This window comes from Etheostoma cragini, chromosome 24, assembly GCF_013103735.1.
Source record: "Etheostoma cragini isolate CJK2018 chromosome 24, CSU_Ecrag_1.0, whole genome shotgun sequence".
Taxonomy (NCBI): Eukaryota; Metazoa; Chordata; class Actinopteri; order Perciformes; family Percidae; genus Etheostoma; species Etheostoma cragini.
Window position 1 is genome coordinate 7,332,494 of NC_048430.1, and position 21,652 is coordinate 7,354,145.

The following is a 21,652-nucleotide window of genomic DNA, read 5'->3' on the forward strand; positions in this document are numbered from 1 at the left end:
GATAGAGTGGCCGGAAGTTAGGTGACGGGCTGGAGGAGGAGTGGAGGGAAGCAGGGAGGTCCCAGGTGGAGAGAGAGAGAGAGAGAAAGAAAGACATAGTCCCATATCTTATGATATAATTATGCATGTAAATGTAAGTCTTAATTAGCCTAAATGGCAGATATTGTCCAGTCAGTTTGGACCACATCTGATATGATAGTTTAAATTACTTGGCTATACCGATGTTCTGTTAGTGGTTTAGGATCAAAACACATTTGAATGTCTTTAACTATTTTCTTGGCCTCCCAATCCATCATCCACATCTCCAGTTTAATAAATAAATATGTATCCTACCCAGATTCAGAGGCAGTGACCAGTCAGTTTAGCCTGTAGCATAAAGACTAGAAACAACTGGAACTTCTCTGTAGGTTGCTTGTAGCCTGTCACTGTGCAAATTGTTGATTTTACATTTAGATTTTTGAATGGACCGAACAAACATATTCAATCTTAATTTGTGAGTTTAGTCTGCAGAGTTTGCTACCATTAGAAATAGCCTGGCTAGCTCTTTGCCACTGGTTCCAGTTCTATGCTAAGCTAAGCGAAGTGACAGCTCATCTTCTTACTCCCCAAATTTTAATTTGAGCTTCCCTTTTAATAAGGCGAAAATGCCTGTTGTCAGTGGCAGTCCCGTGGTGTATTTACACAGCTCCACTGGGCGAGGCAAAGTTCACCGCTCAGCCAGAAGAGGTGAGAAGTTTGGGCGTGTAACCTCGGGGTCAAAGGTTAAAACCTTAAAGGTCATCTGCTGTGATAGGCTGCATTAGTATCCTATTTTAGAATGTGTGTGTGTGTGTGTGTGTGTCTCTCGGTGTAATCTACTGCTGAATGTTGTCTCAACAAGGTTCCATCTGTTCCTTGCACACCGGACACAGTCTTATCTTATTACGCCCTACTCTCCTGTCAATCATTAACCAGCTCTTGAATTTTTGGCACTGTATCTGGTTTTAATGGTTCAAACCAGTAACTGCCGGCTACTTCCGCTATAATGCATTTTCACCGACACACCTGAAATCTCTTTTTCACTCAAGACTTAAGTCAAAAAGCAGACAATAATGTGATAATGTAAAGAGTCACAATACAGGAGGACAAAAGTCAAAATCAAAGTCCAACCTCATACCAGCAGGGCCTCAATCTAGCAGTAAAAGTAGTAGTGGTCGTAGTAGTAGCCTAGTAGTACTAGTAGTAGCCAACTTCTTGTTGTAGTAGCAACAGCAGTTGCAGTTGGAAGAAAAGCATTTAATCTAACTCAATCTTCACACACTTTAATAACGTCTTAGCAGAGAAGCAATAAGTGGATAACAGACACTAATTTAAACCATTCAGACAACCAGTTCACCCTATTTCTTAACAGAACTTTTTTAAAGAATGTAAGGTGAGATTTGACCATTCTGCAAAGTTTGGTGCAATTTCATTCATTTTTTCTGATTCATTTTTTTTTAAATTCTAGTTTATCACAAAATCAAGATGACGTGACATTCATGCAATGCATTGGCAATCACAGAAAAGGATTGAAAACACTTACACCTGGTAAAAAAACACTCATGCAAAATGTATTAAAATGAATTTGGTTCTCCTTACGCATTTGTGTTCATTAGACGAGTGAGTCGAAAGAAAGTAAGGGTCAAGACTGTGTGAACTATGAGACAGCATATTTGATTTCAATTCTAATGCAACATACTGCCCTAGTGGAGAAAACGTGGACCTGTACCGCCACCTTCTGGCCCTATGGAGATTTTCTTTTTGTCACTATATATTAGGAAATAGTGCTACATACAGTATTTAATGTATTAATCTGGCAGAAATGTTAAAGTGCCCATATCATGCTCATTTTCAGATTCATAATTGTATTTTGAGGTTGCACCAGAATAGGTATTACATGGTTTAATTTTCAAAAAACACCTTATTTTTGTTGTACTGCGCATTGCTGCAGATCCTCTTTTCACCCTGTGTGTCCGGGTCTCTGTTTTAGCTCCAGAGTGAGACATCTCAATTCTATACTATCTTCGTTGGGAGTCACACACGCTCATTAGCTCGGTAAGGTCCCATCAGCTAGATGACAGGATTAGCTGGGAGACTTCTTCTAAACGAGGGACACTTGTGGAACACCTGGGACAGGGACAGGAAGTAGTTCTTTTGGAGATTATGGTGGAAGTGTGTGTTGTAGCAGTGTTAAAGTGGTTGGGGATGATCTTCTTGGATTTATCTACTAGTAGTCTAATAGTATACTATGGGTGTTATCTCTGTAGGATGTGTGTTATCACTATCATAACTCATATTTTCAGATAATCCATAACATTTTTAAAATGGGTGCTGGATAATTGTCTTATCTTATAGAAGAACATATAACATTTTACTGAAAATAGAGAAATCATACATCCATAAATATGATTGTCTCTTACAATTACATCACCATCTAGTGGACACAATGGGTCAATACAGACTTAAAAACTCAAGTAAAAAATTATGTGATTTTTTAATTTGTCCCACCACATTATGTACACCTGGGCGTGCGTGCTATTTGGCTAATGTTTCCAAAGTTTTTTCTCATATACAATTTATTGGAATTAAAGAAATATGCATGACGTGTTAAATTCAAGGTATAAAGGAATGGTTTAAAAAGTAATTTCTTACTCCAAAAAACAAACGGATAAGGAGGAGCGGTAACATATCAAGCAGCAGTATTGCAAGTTAAGGTGATAATTTGATGCACTGTATGACTAGGAGCTAAACTGTGCTCTGCATATTTTAACATAGAATACATTCTAAGCTGGTTTGTTCTCTTGGCTGATGTGTTAGTGTTGAATTCCTAGATGATAAATATTTCTCAACATAAAATTGTGTTCATTTTGGTTTCAGATTTCTTTAATAATTTCTCCCGTCTTGTTGTTCATACATTTTTTGGAGCCGTGAGAACACAACATGTAAAGAGGGAAAGAAAGGCGTCCACATAAGTACACAGCAGCCTAGTGTGGGTGTAAAGTAACAGCAGTGGAACACAATGAAGCCGAAAAGTTGTTAGAAGAAATTTTAAATATAATATTAACATTCATGAAATAAAAAGAGAGCATTCCAAATGCAACGCGAACATGTTTTTGATGTCAAATGGTGTTCATTTCTCTGTTGCGTGTCAGTACAGGGTCTCACACACACAGACACACACACACACACACACACACACACACACGCACACATACACACACACACACACACACACACAGCACTTATCTCACACTTGGCAGTAGCTCACATACAGCTAACACACTCAAAACCACAAACACATTTTCAGCAAAAAGTGCAGGATATGTGACTATGCACACACACACACACACACACACACACACGAACACACACCCACACACACACACACACATAAACACACACACACACACACACACACAGAAAATAGCGAGCTGCAGAGATGCAAATGACGCAGTATTTCTTCCGCTTATATGTCACTGGAAAAGTCACATCAGAATTTACACGATTTCATTAAAAACCTCAAGGCATACAGTTTATATGACATTTTTACATTAATATCTAATACTTGTATGGATAAAAAGTAATTGCTGTTGGTTGTATATATATATAAAAAAGCATGATCTGTAAAAATGAACTGTACGAAAAGACATTTATTCATATTTTTACCATGATGCAGTTAAGCTGTGCTTTTTAAACCCAACATTGCAGGATTAGCAAGTTTGTAAAAAAACAATAGTTTATGTAACATAGTTTGTTCTGTGAATAAATTGGAACCTGTCTGTGTGTGATTTACATTACACATGGACATTTAGTTTATTCATCAGTTTACAACACAAATACAAAAAAGAAATTACAAAGAACTGCATACAAATGTACATACAAAGTGTAGAGATAGTTAAGTAAAATCATGGAGTAAAAAAAACAAACAGTAACTCGAAAAATAACTGTTCATATGAAATGAGACACAAAATAAATAACTTACTGTTTGGTGAAATAGGTGGATTTTGCTTTTTCAGAGCTCAGAAAATCATCTTTTCCTGAACATTTTGGAATCTCATGATCTTCCTCGGCACACAGTTTATTTTGAGTCCCTTTCCATGGTTAATACAGTCAGAGCGAAGTTAAGATTTCCTGATATCCATACACCCTTCTGAGAAGATGCTTTTTATGTTATCTAACACAATGTTCAGAAGATGACTTCTATGTTAAGAAACTAGAAAAGTACACTTTTAAAGAGGACTCTAAATATTAGTTTGAGATTATGACCGTTATGTCTCATTATATTTGCAATAACGGCCTTTTTTATATATATATTAGTTTCCCTAACAAGGTTAGTCAAGGTTACAGTTACCATTAGTTATCAAATATAATAGAGTAATGTAAATGTAATACTGAGAAAGTGGTTTGATATCTTGAGGAAAAAAGACAATGTAAAAGTTGAAAACCACAATGGTTCCAAAATTAGGGCAGGCCAAGTTTTTCCATCACGTCATCATACACTTCACAAAAACTAAGTTTGATTATTGTTTTTTGCCACATCCTGATGACGTCATCATGTATAACGGCGAGCTACGGAGGAGTAAAGTGCCTTCGATCTGCTGTCTTACTGGCTGAGTTTGAACAAAAACATCAATAGAGCTAACCGGGAACAAAACTGAAAGGAGAATAAGAAGAAAAGAAGAAGAGCGATGAGGTTTCCTTAACTCCAACACTCACATGGTGTCACACTCTCTGTGTTTTGGCAGCTTTCTTCCTCGGCTGAGGAAGAGGAGGAGGCTGCTCGTCATCGATTTGATCGACTGCTTTTGGGGCCTGAGGGGGAAGTGAGAAATGGAAGTCAGAGCAATTCAGTTCAATTTCATGTATAGTATCTAATTATTTCACGAGTTGTCACAAGACACATTACACATGGACTAGGTCTAGACCACGCTCTATAATTTAAAAAGACCCGATCTTTTCCATGAGCAAGCATTTGGTGTCGAGGAAATGTTTTGGGCAAAAACCTCGGACAGACCCTGACTCTTTGCAGACACTGATACAGATACACAGATATGGAGAAATATGATTTATAATAATTATATATAATTATATCTCTTTTTCGAGCAGATCGTGCTTTGAAAGACGCTATCCTGTAGCTTACTATTGTAAATGAATAAAAATGTATACAAAAAAGTGATGATGTCCGGCAAGTGTTATGAAGAAGAAAGCCTTAAGTAATCAAAAAAAAAACAGCCAGCGCAGCAGCAGAGCTCCTGCGTCTGTACCTGGCCTGTGGGCATGAATATTTTGGTGGATTTGTTGGTATGTGTCCTTCAAGAATTATATGTGTCATGAACTTTATTTTATTTTTTAACTAAATTGAGCTGGAAGTTTACAAAATAAGTGGTGGGTACAAAATGACTCATGACGAAATCTGATAGGAACGCGTCCCCACCTTCCTCACCGAAATCGACACCTCTGGCTCAGGTGCTGCAGGAAATACCGCCGGATGCATGTGTTCCCGTTTCCGTAAATTTAGATTTCTGAGGACCAGTTTTTGGCTGCTCCTCAGATCCCTGCAGGGTAAATCCACATAGCTAACTAGACTACCTGTCCAATCTGAGAGTTTTCTCTCGCATGATTACTTGGCAGTGGCTCTGTGCGGAGTTTAGCACCGCCCATGACGATTCTGATTGGTTCATTGAAATGCCACACACCCACAGCACGTTTTCCTCCCGTCCCCGAATGCTGTGTGGAGAAGCCAGACCCTCCTCCAGAACGCTGCGGAGGAGGGTCTGACAGAGCGAGACTATAGTTACAACAAACATAGTGGGACTATGACTAGAAATAATAGTCGTAGCAGACGCCACGCCGATCTTCACATGGCTCAGATCCACTATGAGCTCCTACCTGTGGGAGTCGTCGGGAGCTGGGCTCAGGGGGGACTCGGGGGAGCTGCTGCTCGCGGTGCTGTTTGGAGCGATGCTGGCGAGGACCGGTGTGGCCGGCCGGGTGCTGCTGGCCACGGTGGTGGTGTGGTTCAGGAGGGTGACTATGTTGATGTTGTTGATGATGATGGTGGTGATGATGATGCGGATGTTGCTGTTCATTGGTCCACTGCAAACGAAGCTCCCCCTCCTCTGATGATTGAGGAAACAAGCATAGATGACGGTTCCTGTTGTTTAACATAACTTTATTCGGACTTGAGGGGGGGGGACTGACTGCGTGTCAATCACTGCTCATGCACACGCATTCATTCTCCCTAGTGGGGGTGGGAGGGCTAAAGAGACTGTTTTGGGCTTTAGCAGAAAGGGGCGGGGGGCTGAAAAGATTTTGATGTCAATTTTTTTGGTAAGTCCTAAATCCCACTTACAGCACCTTTAACTTTAAGTTCTTTACTTAAGATCCATTTGTTGTAAGCGTATATTTAAACATATACAGTATACACAGGGGCCTGTAGGAAGACATTTTCTACGGGCCCCTCCCCGCATCCACAGCTATTCATTCTAGCATCTTTTTGGGCCCTCCTCACATGAGGACCCTGGGTACTCAGTCCCATTTCCACCCTCAGTCTGACAACCCCTGAGTAAACATATTATAAATAATACACATTCTATCTTTACAAATAGCTTAGGTTAAGGTAATGATAAGTGCAAAGGTTGAGGACATTTTTGAACATGTATTGTTATTATAAAATAAAACAAACCCTTACCCTTCAGTAGCATTCGTTTTTTCCTTTTGGCGTGGATGCAGCAAATAATAACGACGATTATCAGCACCAGGACAATACCTGATGAGGATAGATAATAACAATGATTTGGGTAAGTTATTTTATGTATTTCACCATGAGGAGAGATATACAAAGTGAAAAGATGCATTAGGATACACTATTAGATAAAAGATACTGCTAGACAGCACACAGGAGAGCACACTCACCTCCTCCGGCGCCCACATAAATCCAGGTACTAATTCCTAATAATGTTTCTGGGAAAATGGACTCTTAGGAAGGAAAGAGACACATTGAATAAGTATTAATTGCATGTAATTTCTTTTTCATTTTGTTAATTATGGGAGGTGATGGCGCAGTGGATATGACACATGCCTTGGTTATTGGAGACACAAGTTTAAATCCCACTTTGCTGCATCAGCCAATGTGCCCCTGAGCAGGACACTTTCTCACATATATAGCAATTGTGAGTTGCTTTGGATAAACGCAACATCTAAATTAAATGTAATTACAATGGCTATTTTAGGGGGATATACTGTAGGTGGACTGACAATTCATTTTCTTTTGTACCTTTATTTATTTAGGTAAGGTTCACTGAGAGAATTCCCTTCTCTACAACCTAAATCACATGTCAGAATTTATTGCTAGATGTGATTATCCACCAAAATTGTGCTTCCCCAGAAGTCAATTTTTTTCTCCTTCAAATTCATTTCACTTAAGATTAAGGTGTTCCAATTAACTACCACCATGTGGTATGCATGGACTTCTAGTCCATACATACCACATGTAATCAAGCTGGGATATCCATCACATGAGAGGTAGAAGTCCCAGGGACATGTGGCTGTACTAACCACTGGATAATACTCACTGCGCTTATAGCACGACTCCTGTGTAATAGCGTCACTGGTCTCGGAGCTGGCGGGGTTGGAAACTTTGCATCTGAAGGAACCTTTTTCCACCTCTTCAGCCTTTCGTTTCAGAGTGTTGGTATTCTCTTTTAATAAAATGTCATTCTGAAGCCATGCATATTTGAGATCCTTGGCGAGCTGGGTAAAGAGGTCATTAATAGATGGTTTAGGGTCTGAACATGACACTATGTAGATCTTTAAGTGTAAGAGAAAACACATTTTTCAAGGATGCATACTATTAAATTAGGGTTTGATTTAGTTGCCAGTTTGCGACGGACAAGGGCTAAGATAAGTGGTCTGTGAATATGAATATCCAGAAGAAATACTTGTTTTTGCAAAATGATAAAGGTTTCCTTGTTGACAAAAGCATTGCCATGAAAGGAAAGAGAGAGAGAGTATTCTATTACCCTGTCTGTCTGATGATGGTTGTTAACAGCAGACACACAATGGGCGAAAATGAACTAACTTAAATAATAAAAACCAGAAATTTGGAACTCAGACCGTAACCACAAGTGGGGGATAACACTCCACATACAGTTAATAAAACATATTGTACTTTTGTTCTCACCTTAGCTGGAACTTCGCAGGTAAATTTGACATCTGCTACGGAACAATTCTTTGTCACTTTGGGCTTCGGGGCAGGTTCTGTGGAGGGGGAGATTAGATTGTTTCAAGCATGATCTAAAGCGGTGCTCATTATGCGTTGTAACAAAACTAATTATTCATTATTTCTATGATCTGAACTAATGTATCAAAACCACACTTCTTTCTGATATGTGTTGATTATAGTGCATGCCTAAAACAGCTTCTGGTGCATCACAACACACATTACTAATATTTCATGTTCATATTGTGTGAATATGTGACCATATTCACCTGATATGGCAAAAGTAAAAACGGTTGTTTGTGGGATGCACAGTATCATTAATTAATATATACTTGAATAAACAAAGGAAAATGTACTAACATTTTGTTGTTACCTACCAAATATACATAAATGTATGCTTTTCAGATTCTCTATTAGTTTTCCACTTTGATCATACAGTTCCGGGGTGTATGTCCCCTTGTGGCCATCGTTCAGATTCGTCAGCTTCAGGGAACCATTTTTTGAAACGTCTTCCATCTTCCCCTGGACCAAAGTGTTGCCTTGTCTTCGATCAAAGATTAAATTATCGTTGTGCTTCCATTTCAGTCGGTGAGACGGTTCCAGTTTCAAAGACAGAGGGACAATGAAGTCCTTTCCTTTTACAGCATTGTAGTTGCAAGGATCCTGGGAGTCTTTGGAACAGAAAGAAAGGTGAAGAAACACAGAGAATCAGTCAATGCCATGTAGGCCAAACATTAGGATTCATCCTTCTTTCTAAATTCAATTTTAAAAACATGTCAAACACTGGTGGTTAATGGTACATATTTACTGTGGGCTTGCAGTTTTTTGCCTGTTTTCAGATCAAACCACACTTTTTTTGGACTTGTAAGTAAGACCTCAGGGGAACCAACATGGTGACGAATGCCAGCCTGGTCTGTTACAGCCGGAGTGTGTGGTGTGGTGTTACCGCCAACCAACAGCATCCCATTACCTTTGGGTTTTGGTCAGACAAACGTCCGTCTGCAGGCTGAGTAATATCACAAAAGTGACCGATAAACAGTTTTCAAGTAGGCTCCATGTCGAGTAGACAGAAATAAAACGACATTAGTTTGATTGTGTTTCCCCCACCCACTGTAGGGACACTCATAGTGTGACTGAGCGATTTAGAAGACCAGCTAGTTCCAATTATTAAAAGCAGAAAAACAATATCAAAAACAAAAGCTGCCAGTCTGGATTAACTTCAACTGGGGGAAAATTCAGTTCCATTTCAGCCACTTCGCCTCCACATCTATGGCTTTAATAATTACAATATCTGTAAACGTTATAAATATACAAAGTATAAAGTTAACAGACTTATTTGACAAATAAACAGAAATGCCTGAATTCTGTCTGACTAGGAATGTGGCTACTTCAAAATAAAATGTTGGATTAATTTATGTCTAGTAAAAATGTCATAAATTATCTTAGATGGCCATTATTTGTGGTTTATATTTATCGTTATTTATTGTGTTTTTTTCAGTTGCGCATTTAGCCTACAAAGTAGAACTGATTTCATTTTTCACTTTTATTCCTTATCGTTTTTAACCCGCTCATTCCCATCTCAGTTGATACATGAAATCTGAAACTGAAAAAAAACATGTGAAATGAAACTCTGCAGCCGTCCCGCAGATCATGTCACCTTGTCACAAAAGCTGATTATACTGGAGATGGATGATGCGTGTATTATATCCTGTCTCGCTTCAGACCACAGTCTGCTAAAAAGACATGCACAGCAAAACACACTCCCGTATGTGTGTGTGTCTCAACGTCCAACTTTCATTTCCAGGCGCTGCAGATGAATAGCAGACTAGTGATTGTCTACAATTGTGAAGCAAAACCTATTTTTTTATTACACTAAACATGTATTCTACATTAGTAGTCAATATAAAAAGTAAATCAATAACATAGCAGTTTCTTTGGAAAAAAAGAAGTGGTGTAGAAAAGATTTTTTTTAACTAACAGAATTTATCTTTGACAGTTTTATTTTCTATGAAGGAAACCCATAGGAGACTGGTGGTTAGTGTCTGATGAGGTAGAACGTTAATATTTTCCTGTATGATAATACAAAAAAACATATTGGCTGTTAAGGGCCTTCTTTGGAACACACATTTGAGTCACTGGTCAAGCAAGTGTCTTCAAATGTGAAGGTCAGTTGGCAACAGCTCTCACGAGTGCCATAGTACACTTAAAAAAATTAAAAGAAATAATGAAAATACAAGGATATGTGCAATATTGTAATCCTTCCATGCTCCAATCATGGCAAGGCTTTTAAACTAAATGACAACAGATTTTTGTGGAGGAATGCTTTTAAAATGTAACTATCAGCATGATGACCCTGGGATGTGTTCCTATGTCCCAGTGTATTGTTTAATTGTTTAATAAAAATGTGATCACAATTAAAAAATCATCGGTATGATGATGATAATAATTTCAGCCCACAATTATAGTAGTTTAATCAAAAGTCAACTGGTTTCCGGAGCTCCACACCCACCTGTATAAAAAACAGCTGTGGGAATCTTTAAAACCCAATCCACTACTCTGATTGGCTAGAAGTATCCCTCTCTTTTTTTTTGTTATACTACTGCATACCTGAAGATTACATGTTTAAACTCCCAAAAACTAAAGTGAAGAGAAAGTTCAATTATGTATTTCATGACATCGAAAAGTTGAAAAGATCTCTCTTAAAGACTCTTAAAGGTCACATTTACATTTTAAGCCTATTTTCCCATATTGCGAAATATATCACAAACAGTGTAAATGTCAATTGGGCTAACAGTAAATATCTGGGGATGAGATTCTGTGCATTTTTGAAAAAAACAATAAGTCCCACAACTATTATGGGCAGTATTTCTTATCTGAAGACAAGAGAACGATTTGGTATCTTGAGATATCCCCATTATTTCTGGATAGTTACCCTAAACCAAGCAAAACCATTTGTCACCAATGCTCTAAATGAAGGCGGTTAGGCTTTTTTTTGACCTTAAAGACATTCCAGGAAGCAGCAGCAGCAGAACGCGTGCAGGCTTTCTGCGACACCACGTCTTCACACCTCCGAGGCGGCGGCGATGAAACTGGCCAAACAAGAGTGACTTGAAAAAAAATAAATAAACTGTTGATCTGAAACTGCTAAAAGTGCTGAATAATATGTTCAGGTTAGAATCTATCAGATGCATTTTCTTTAATAATATGCCATGATTAAAGATAAGCAATGGCTAAAGTAGCTCCCAATGTGAGACTCCTTGAAACAAATGTATGGCATATTTGAGCAGTAGAGGCTACACAAAAAGGATAAAAAAAAGTGATGAGTGACAATTTTAAGGATTCATATTAATCAACTTATGTAAACAATTTTATTGGGTGAATTTGTTACAAGGTCCAATTCCAGTGAAATGTATTTGTACAGCAAAAAAACTCATTTTTTGAAAAATTTATTGAAGTAATTATCTTTATTTTGCATCACGCAATGGTTCAAATAGTGGCTTTTATTTGCTGCATTTATGTCATTTTATATTCATGTGTTCTTTCTTATTATTTCAGTTGCTTTTTGCTGTTTGTGTAGGTCAGCTGAAGCGACTGTGCTCTGCTTCCTGTTCGTCCTCTGTAACCTCATTTCAGACCAACGTTACCACATCAGCAGCGTGACGCAGTCGACGCCGCTCGATGCTTCTATTCGTCTAACAGTTATATATTTCTGGCAAAGGTTTCAACTCGCATTCACCCGCAATCACAATCGTGGCCATTTCGACAAAGTCACAGCTAACGGGATGGATTTTTTAAGATAAAACGACATACATTTATGCTCACACACATATACACCATCATGGATGTGAGCCAATCCTTTCATATTAAAAAACTTGTTTCAAGTCATTACTCTTCCGCAGCACTCTCAGCGGGAATTGAACCCCCAACCCAGCCCCCAACCATGTCAGGGACTTTAGCTACTTTTGCAACTTGAATGTTTTGTTAGTGCCTCTTTTGTGCGACAATGATTCATAATTTATAATTTACTGATTTTGAAAACAGCATTTCATTTGAATCTATTGAGTCTATTGAGTTTTTGGAGAATTTCTGTGAAAACAACAGTCAAATGTAAAGGACCTGTTAGTGTTTTTGCATGTTTTGGCCCATTTATCTTACATTAATACCAAGGCAAACCATAGTCTGTTAGATTTCTAAATGTTTTTCTACTCATTTTTAAACTGTTTAGTTATTTGGTTCAGCTGAGTATGTACCAAATGCACTTTTATTAGATGAAAATGCACTGATAATAATAAATAATGGCTGCAATGTAAATGTTAAAACAAGTTAGAACATATAACACAGCACAGCATGCATTGGCAAAGGATTGGCATTAATATATGATTTGTACAGAACAAATATCCAGGGCTGAAACATATTAAAAACCCTTATTCTACTCTGCAATATTATAGCAGAGAAAAAAAGTGAAACATTTAAGAAGCACTTAGAGTATTCAGTTGGCCCAGAGTAAAGGAATTTTGCTTTTTAAAAAGCCATATGAAAATAAATGTTAAAGGAAGTAGGTCAGAAGTGTGATGCTGAAGGAAAATACATTCTGGTTTAATTTTCGAGTCCAATTGAAATCCTTAAAATTCTGAAATGACAGCCCCCTAACAAGGGCTGTAAGTGTTTGATTGTGTACGGTACCTGTGCTGGAGATGGCGAAGCACCAGAGCAGGAGCAGAGACGTGGTGGAGGCAGCAGCCATCTTCATCAACATCCTCATCATGTGAAAAAGACAGACGAACACGCACTTTCCATTATCAAGGTTATTTCCTGTCACAGCAGTTAGATCACCTCCTTTGTGTGTGTGTCTGTGTATGTGTGTGTGTGTGTGTGTGTGTGTGTGTGTATTTATGGTTTCTCAAGGAAGTGATCCAAGGGGCCCTATATATACTTTCAAAGCGAGCATTTCTAATGTCATTTTTTACAGCGAACAAAGAAAAGGGCATTTCTTGTTCTGCTTTTCCATCTTCAGTAACAAACAAAAACATCGAACCGTGACCTCTAGTTAAAGATTTTACAACACCACGCACTTACATTTCAAAGTGACTCGTGTATTACTGACATTAAAAGCATAAATTGACATCAGTTGGAAACCACTTCCTCTTGTATTGTGTCTGTTTTTGCCAGACTAACAACTGACATCATGAACTGAAGTCGATTGTTTCCTAACCATTTTCCATCGTCAGCAGATCTTCATGCCGATTCATCTACATCTTTACATCACATAAAGAAGAATTTTGGTTGTTACAATTAAGAACAGGGGACCAATTATCTAGTTAGGAGCGTCTAAAATAAGGAAAATGTGCCCATTTATTTACCTAGGCTGTAAAATGACAATAAATGAGGAAAGAAATAGAAACTGTTTTTGATTTAAACTTAATCTAATTCTGGAAATAATAATTTACACTTTATTAATCCCACAAGGTTTTGCCTTTCATTTGCTTCCTACGGTTTTTTCCTAAGGTTTTGCATTTTCTTTGAATTTTGAAATGTCATTTCTGAAGGTTTTAGATATTCTTTTTGAAGAAAAGTTAGTTTTGCCATTAGGAATCAGTCTGTGACTGCAATTTGACAAACAAGGTCGAGAAGTTTTATTTTCAGAAGAGCAATTTTGCTTTGTTTATTTTGCTTGAAAAATTAGTATGACAACATCCTGAATGTTACGGACCACAGCATCACCCAGGTGAGTTGTCACGGCACTGCAACACATTCACAATGTTGTAATTTACTTTGATAAAGAGCTGCAAACTCAAACCTCTAATGAATGTTTCACTCCAACTACTATGGTAGCAGATACTATGTATGTATGTATAATGTATGTAAAATGTATGTCAGCTAAATACAATAGGTGGTAAACAGGTGGTAAATCCCTCGCTTTGTTCTGAATTGCTGTTGTGCCTCAACAGGGGACATGTGTCAAACCATATGTAGCTTGAGTTGTGGTTTCTCTTCACAAAAAACATCTCTGAGCTGAAAGTTATTTTTGTAATAATGTATACTTTATTAATCCTGCAAGGGATTAATTACAATGTTTTCACTCTGTTGTTATTACACGCAGGCCTGAACTACACACACATGCTCAGTACCTACACATGCACTAATGGAGAGATGTCAGAGTGGGGGGGGGGCTGCCCTTTGAAAGGTGCCCCGAGCAGTTGGGGTTCAGTGCCTAGCCCCATATGGGGACTTGAACCAGCAACCCACCAGGCCCCGACCCAACTCCACACTGACTGGGCTACAGCCACGGCTCAATTTCAAATGTAGTCATAGCTTTTGGATGATTTTGGGAAACAATAAATCATATGACCAAGCTCTAACACTGAAGAAGAAAGAAAATAAGTAGCAACAGGGATCATTTAGCTGGAGCAGAAGATCATTAAAAGCCCATTTTCTCTCACAAAGCGCCCTCACATCATCACATGTACAAATCCACAACCTATAATAGAATATGTAATCTGCTTCTGGGCATCAACAGCATTTGTTAGGGACTATTTTCAGCTGCGGATGAATACACATTTAGTGTTTTAGTGAGTACTGACAGTATCAGGACGGTGTTATGTTGGAACAGTACAACAATATTGGTCGTTGAGGTGTTTATAATAGTTTTTGGATAACGACAGATTTCGACAGCACAGAGGAAGAGTAATGAGACATATCAGGCTTTGGACACACACACACTCCTTGTTAGTAGGATCAGTTCATTGTTGGTTTTAAGTCTAATTACACTGAATCACACAGATTTGTCCTTAACACATAAGGTGTTTCTTTGCTGTTATAATTATCTGTGATAATGTCACAGTATGTCACAGTATGTGATAATGTACAGTATGCTTGGTTCGGAAGTCTGTTACATTTTTTAATTCAATATTAATTATATTTAAAAGGAGCTTACCGAATCAGATCAGTGACTCACCACAGTCTGTCCTCATGCAAGAAAAGTCCCTTTTAATGGACTCTGAAAACTTTTCCACTACATTTGCTAATTAAAATGTATACTTTTACGGCGCAGGGTACATTTTTTACCCGATACCTACAAATGTTGATAATGCGACGATATTGGTGCTTTCCCAAAATATTTGCACAGTGAACTTTTTGATAAATCAGTAATGTGGATACTAGAGAGGACAAGGTGTTGAAGAGACAGTAGCTGTTTGTCACACATTATTCACAGCTGTAGAGCTGTGAATAATGTGTGACAAAAAGACTATAAAATGGGCAAAAGATACCACTTCTCTAATATGGTGTAAAACTGTGGTCTTCAGTACACTGGAGAAGCGGGCACTTTTTCACTCAGGCCAAATGTGTGAGTCCTGTGATACGACAGTTTTTTTTTTTAAATTATGTTTCACATCCTTTCTGTGAAGCTTTATCCTTCTTTTGGTTTCACAGTAATTGGTGCACGCATGAACTTGTTTCTATTTGTGATTTTATCTCATCGAGTCCCAGAGGATGGTGAAATGAAATACAAAAGAAATGACTGAATACTTGGTCAAATCCATTTTAAGTAGAGTTTTAGTGTCGGTACTTTATTAGCTCAGTTATTTACCACATTAAAATGCATTTATGTGATGGGCATTAAGTTCAGTGGTGGAAGAAGTATTCAGATCCTTTACTTAAGTACTAATACCCCACTGTAAAAATCAAAAGTCCTGCACTGGAAATGCTACTTGAGTAAAAGTATGTATTATCAGGAAAATGTACTTAAATTATTGAAAGTAAAAGTACTCAAAATACTTACATTTTAGAAATTGGAGGAGAAAAAAAGCGTCAACAAGCTTCAAAAGCATCACAAAATCTTCAAAGGTGTCATAAAAGTGTTAAAAACTAATTCTGTGTTTCATTGTGTAATCATTTCAGATGGACTCGTAGGCCGTTACAGTGTCTTGTCTTGTAGTTAACATTGTATTTTAGAAACTACATGTGTCCTGTGTATTTTTAAAGTTACTAAAGCTGTCAGATGAACGTAGTGGAAGAAAAAGCACTACATTTCTCTCTGAAATATGTATGTAGCGGAGTAGATATAGAAAATGACACGAAAAGAAAAGACTCAAGTAAAATAAGTAGCTCAAATGTGTACTTAAGTAACAGCACTTGAGGAAAAGTACTTTGTTGCATTCCACCACTGATTAACCATGGACAACTCAATGCCCACATCCAAACACCCACACAGATTCCAAAGTACTACATGTGAACTCTGTTATCACCTATTGTTGAATGACGTTAGCAGCAAAAAGTACCAGTGATCCACTTAACTGCAGTTGCCCACAGGGTGGCACCATTATACTACATGTGTATGTAGTTCTAAATGATACTGCGAACACCAGCCACTCAATGCAATGTTGCATGTAATGCCAGTTTAAATGCTGCGCTGCATGCTATCCTTAATGAGTAATCTGTATTTTTTCTGTGTTTGGCACTATGGGGGATTTTTTTCCCCACCATATTTAGGGTCAGATTAGAAAGCATTTATGTGATGGGCATTAAGTATTCAGATCCTTTACTTACATAAAAGTACTAATACCCCACTGTGAAATACTCTATAGTAAAAGTGAGTAAGTAAGTATTGTATTGTGTTATTCCATATATGGCCTGTCAGGGTTCTCCCAGTCCTGTGTTTTGCACTATGAGTTTTTTTGTGATTGTTGAGGGCAAAAATCATCATTATTCATCAAAAATAAATGTTATTTCAGATGGACTAATAGCTGGTTTGATTTGCAATGAGAGATGATTTTATGGAAAGTACCCCATGCCAATCTCTATTTATGGTGTAGGGTATGTGATGATGGGGGGCTATTTCAATTTCAAAGGCCAAGGGAACTTTATCAGAGCGCATAGTATCCTGGATCCATGAAATAACTGGCCTTTAATAATAAAAATCTGCCTGTCTTTATGGGAATTTGACATAGGTATACTTATGCCCGCTGTATTTTAAGGAAGAACATTTATCTATTTACAATACATTATTCATTCACAAAGAAAATTGGTGTCACTTAATGTTGGATTTTACCTATTTTTTTAATTAAGGCATTAAGATAAATTTCCAAAACATGAATTTTTCATTCCTCTTTTTAGTTCACTTAAGCATGGTTCTAAGCATGGGTATGTAAACTTATGAGCACAACTGTATAAACTTGAGAGGCCGGGATGTAAAACTTTGAAAATGTGATTTATGGCATCTGTATTTCATATGACAGCATGTAAAAAGGTGGTTCTGAGTCCAGATCAGATGTTGTGATGGAGTGAGTTCACTCTTTACCAGAGGGACAGGCTGACTGTCTGTGTCCCCCATGAGGGACACAGATGACCCTCTTCTGTTAAATAGGCCTTTATAAATAGAGCAGTTATTTTTCCACTGCTCCGATCCAACTTGTTCGTCCATCAGACGCAAACGACTCTAGATACCTCCGCGTCCAATCACAATCCGCAACCTTAACCTCAACAACCAATCGCAGCCACTCAGATGGCTTCCTCATCATGTCAGAATGCTCTAAATAACCGAAGCCAATCGGATATTTCAACTAGACTGCGTCAAACCAAATGTTTCTCCCTCTTGTAGAGTGACCGTCCTTCAACTTGAAACTCTTGCTCAAAGGCCCTTCAGACGGAGGCCCTACAACTCCTTAGGCTTGTTTTGATTTTCCAAGGACAGATCATGTGACTCATTTAAGAAACATGTCTAAAAAAGGAATCATAACCAGTCTCCAACTTGTCCCTTTGTTAAAAATATTGTTAATAATTTCAGCCCAACTTGTCCAAGTTGATATTGACCCATGACCTCAGTACAGAATCATTTCTGACTCAAGGCCTGTGGATATATATTTCAATAATCCTAACTTTTAATAAGTAATACATAACTAGCTATGAGGAGATAACTAGCAATAGTTGGGAAGGGCCACTGATTCATGTCTGCTCTTTACCACCTGTCTATCTTGTAAAGGCAAAGATTGACAAAAAAAAAATGAAATCACCAATAATTGTATCACACACCAAATATCAAATCCACTTTTTAGCCGAATCTTTAAAAGTCCTCAAAAGTAATCGGAGATAGCTTCTATCCTGGGATGAATGTGTGGTAGAGCCAGACCTCACTCCGCCGCGCTGTGGAGACAGGTCTAGAGACCACAGGACTCCCAACAGAGAACAGTTCAGCACAGCCTGTTGTACTCTCAAAACCGCCTTTGGGATTCTTTTAATAGACTTGATGTGATGACACGATATTGATGACACAATGGAAAGAATGTGCACTCTGCTTTAATATCAGCCAGTGATAACAACATGCAGTTAGTAGCCAGCTCTCTCTCTACAATGTGTCTACTGTAATCCTCTCTAGATATCAGCAGAAACTACTGTTCTCAGACTCTGTTCAGTCATATTCAAATGCTAACAGCTGCCACTAGGAGTTTTGAAGTATTTTGTACAAAACCAAAATTGATACATCCAGCAGTTGATCTCACACTAGATAGGCCCCAGTTGATAAGGGTTTTCTATTTTCGGAGGAATTACAAGTGTGTCCAAAAATCCAGTGCACTCCGAGGCATTCCAAAAGTGAGCAATCGTTGCCGGGGTATCTCTGGGGAACGCCACCATTTGGAGACATTATTTTGGAGACGTGACAGGGGACAATGGACGATCAGGTGCTGCGGATTTGCAAAGTTTTATTTCGGGAGGGCCGGCTGCATTTGTTTTATGTGGGTTTTATAAAAGAAGTATGATACACACGCCTGGATTAGCGTTACAGCAGTAGCGTGCTGTTGCTTTCGGCTGTTGCGGTACATAAGTAGAATGGGTCAGAAGTCGTTTGAGCCATTTGGGATTCAACATCAGGTGTTGGGTTTGAAATGACCAAAGGAGCATGCCAACTATTGTCTTTGTTGGATTTCACATTTAGTAGTTGGGGTTTGTTTGATTTATTTTAGATAGGACGGATGAGGTGAGCTGGCTTTGTGGATGATTTCCGGAGATGGATGCCTTAGATCGGGGGTGCTGCATTATCTTATGTTGGGAGCACTGGCAGCTGGGACAGAACTGAGGACTTTTGATCCTTGAGGAGGAAGCTTTCTGAGCGGTTCTGAGCAGAGACCCTGCAGCTGGGATGGATTCCCCGGGCTGGATGCAAAGAGTTATGGGATTGAATCTGCGTATCTCCAGGATGTACAGAACGACTTCTCCAACCACCAGGCTAGCTTGTTCTCTCTGAAAAAGCCTCTATTAGGGCTTCTTATGAAATATGAAATGCTTCAAAGAGCTATATGACAAACATATCTTAAATCACCCAGAACTCCTCCACCTTCCAGTGCTTTTGGCTGTAAAACAAACACCGGGTCTGCAGGTTTTAAAGGCCCCTTGCACATGAACTTTAACGCGCGGTATTGGTTGTAGATGGCTTTTTTTTTTTTTTTTTACTAACAATTGCCAATCAATAACTTGTTATCCGAGAGTTTAAACTTACAGTTGGATATGACAATCTGTTTGTTTTAAATAGAAAAACTATTCACACTAAATAATGGTTCCTCTTGTAGTGTTACCATGCTACCACCATAAACCTTACCACTGTGAAAAAAAACTGTGCACAGTTAAACAAATTATGGCCTCCTGGTCTTTACTGTAATTTATATAATCAACTTAAAATGTTTGACTGAAAATATGAAGTATCCTCTCACACACACACACACACACACACACACACACACACACACACACATGCCTCTCACACTTCCAGCTGATGGAAATTAAGGCGTGTCTTAATTAACACGTAGTCTTAGATGACTCATTTCAAGAAATCATCAGATGAAGGTGTATGTGGTCTGGACCACAGTAGTCTTGTAACCACATCAGGTTTAGTGCATTATTGTGCAAACTGATGCAGCCGTCCCTGTGAGTTTTGTTTTTGTAACCCTGCTCTGTGATGGGCTAATTATCAATTTGGTTGAAGATATTTGACCTGAGCTTCTGAGGTAGTCATCATTTTAAGCTTTTAAGTACTTTCGGCACTAACTAATTTAACGTTTTATTAAACCAGCCCTACGCTGAACCTTTAACCCACCTGAGTTTCCCAATTAAATTTTGCTGAATGTCTTTTATTTTGAAATTCTATTTGCAAAAACTTTAATGTCAGAGTGAGTTTCAGAGGTGAATTGTTTTGTCCTGGGTTGGTACTGTGCTTCTAAAGTCCATTTCAGATAAACCCAGCTCTTAGACAGAGGCCTCTGGGGAAAAGCTGGTCGTAGCCTCCTCCACATAGCTGGCTATATCTGGAGAACAGAGGGAGAGAGAGAGAGAAAAAGGGGAAAGAGAGAATGTGTGTGAAGCTGCCAACAGCAGCAGTAAGCCCTCCAGAGTAAACACAGCTGATGGGGGTAAACCCTCCCTCCCTCCATCCATCCATCCATCCATCCATCCATTCATCTTCACCCCTAAAATGTTCATCTTCACCCCTTTCTCTCCCTCTCTCATCGTCATCATCTCTTTCTAAAGTGTTACAATTTACATTTAGAAGGAATTTTTTAAAAGCATAGTGAATGCCAGTGTTAACAGCTATGATGCAAACAGTTAATATCTTACTTCAGTTGCAGCTTCGTGCAGGATGAAAAGAAACGAGGGTAGCTTAGGACAGGGCCTTTGTAAGTGAATCAACACTTCCTTCTGTACAGTCACAGCTGACATGTAGTACACACATCCCATTTACAATATACTGTGGAGCTATGTGTAGCCTAGTGTCTGTGACAGGGTAAGCACTTCCTGTCCTGCATACTTTGTGTGTACTTTGAGGGAATAGGACCACATTCACACTTTTAGTCAGACTCAGACACGGCAAAATATCATGTTATATCAACATCGATATATGAGAGTTTTGTTTGAAGTGTTGTTGTTTTTTTTCATTGTTTTGAAGGCTTCATTACAGTAAAGTGATCTAACTTTCTGAACTTATCAGACTGACAAGCTGTTTTGCTATTTGCCTTTACACACTTAGCCATTGTATGATTTTCTGATCCTGATGAGCAACTCATAAAAACTCATAAAACTCATTAAAGCGCAACTACTGTTGTTCTGCCTTCAAACTCATGCAGTAGATTTGTTACTTAAAGGTCCCGTGGCATGAAAATGTCACTTTATGAGGATTTTTAACATTAATTTACATCATACAAGCCTGCCTATGGTCCCCCAGGGACTAGAAATGGAGGCAGGTGTAAACCGAGCCCTGGGTATCCTGCTCTGCCTTTGAGAAAAAGAAAGCTCAGCTGGGCTGATCTTGACTCTTGCCCCTTATGACCTCATTTTGGGAAAGAGTCTTCCGATACAGTATTAGGGGACCACTAAGGTCTGTATAAAAGAGACTTCAGATACAGTATTAGGGGACCACTAAGGTCTATA

The 21,652-nt window shown here is 38.5% G+C and overlaps 1 protein-coding gene across 2 annotated transcripts in view; it reads right to left on the reverse strand.

The window, feature by feature from the left end:
• Nucleotides 1-4,464: 4,464 nt before the first annotated feature.
• Nucleotides 4,465-21,652, reverse strand: part of si:ch211-132g1.1 (T-cell surface antigen CD2) — an 18,021-nt gene continuing 833 nt past the window's right edge. The window contains exons 2-9 of one of the 2 annotated variants that reach the window (XM_034864261.1): nucleotides 12,923-12,996; nucleotides 8,617-8,910; nucleotides 8,201-8,277; nucleotides 7,593-7,770; nucleotides 6,934-6,996; nucleotides 6,710-6,787; nucleotides 5,908-6,137; nucleotides 4,465-4,830 (exon numbers count right to left, since the gene is read on the reverse strand). In XM_034864261.1, coding sequence (XP_034720152.1) covers nucleotides 4,741-4,830; nucleotides 5,908-6,137; nucleotides 6,710-6,787; nucleotides 6,934-6,996; nucleotides 7,593-7,770; nucleotides 8,201-8,277; nucleotides 8,617-8,910; nucleotides 12,923-12,995 — 1,083 coding nt within the window. In that variant the 5' untranslated portion in view covers nucleotide 12,996 and the 3' untranslated portion in view covers nucleotides 4,465-4,740. Of the gene's footprint in view, nucleotides 4,831-5,907; nucleotides 6,138-6,709; nucleotides 6,788-6,933; nucleotides 6,997-7,592; nucleotides 7,771-8,200; nucleotides 8,278-8,616; nucleotides 8,911-12,922; nucleotides 13,099-21,652 lie in introns of those variants that run through there. The other variant, XM_034864260.1, reaches the window with a different exon arrangement.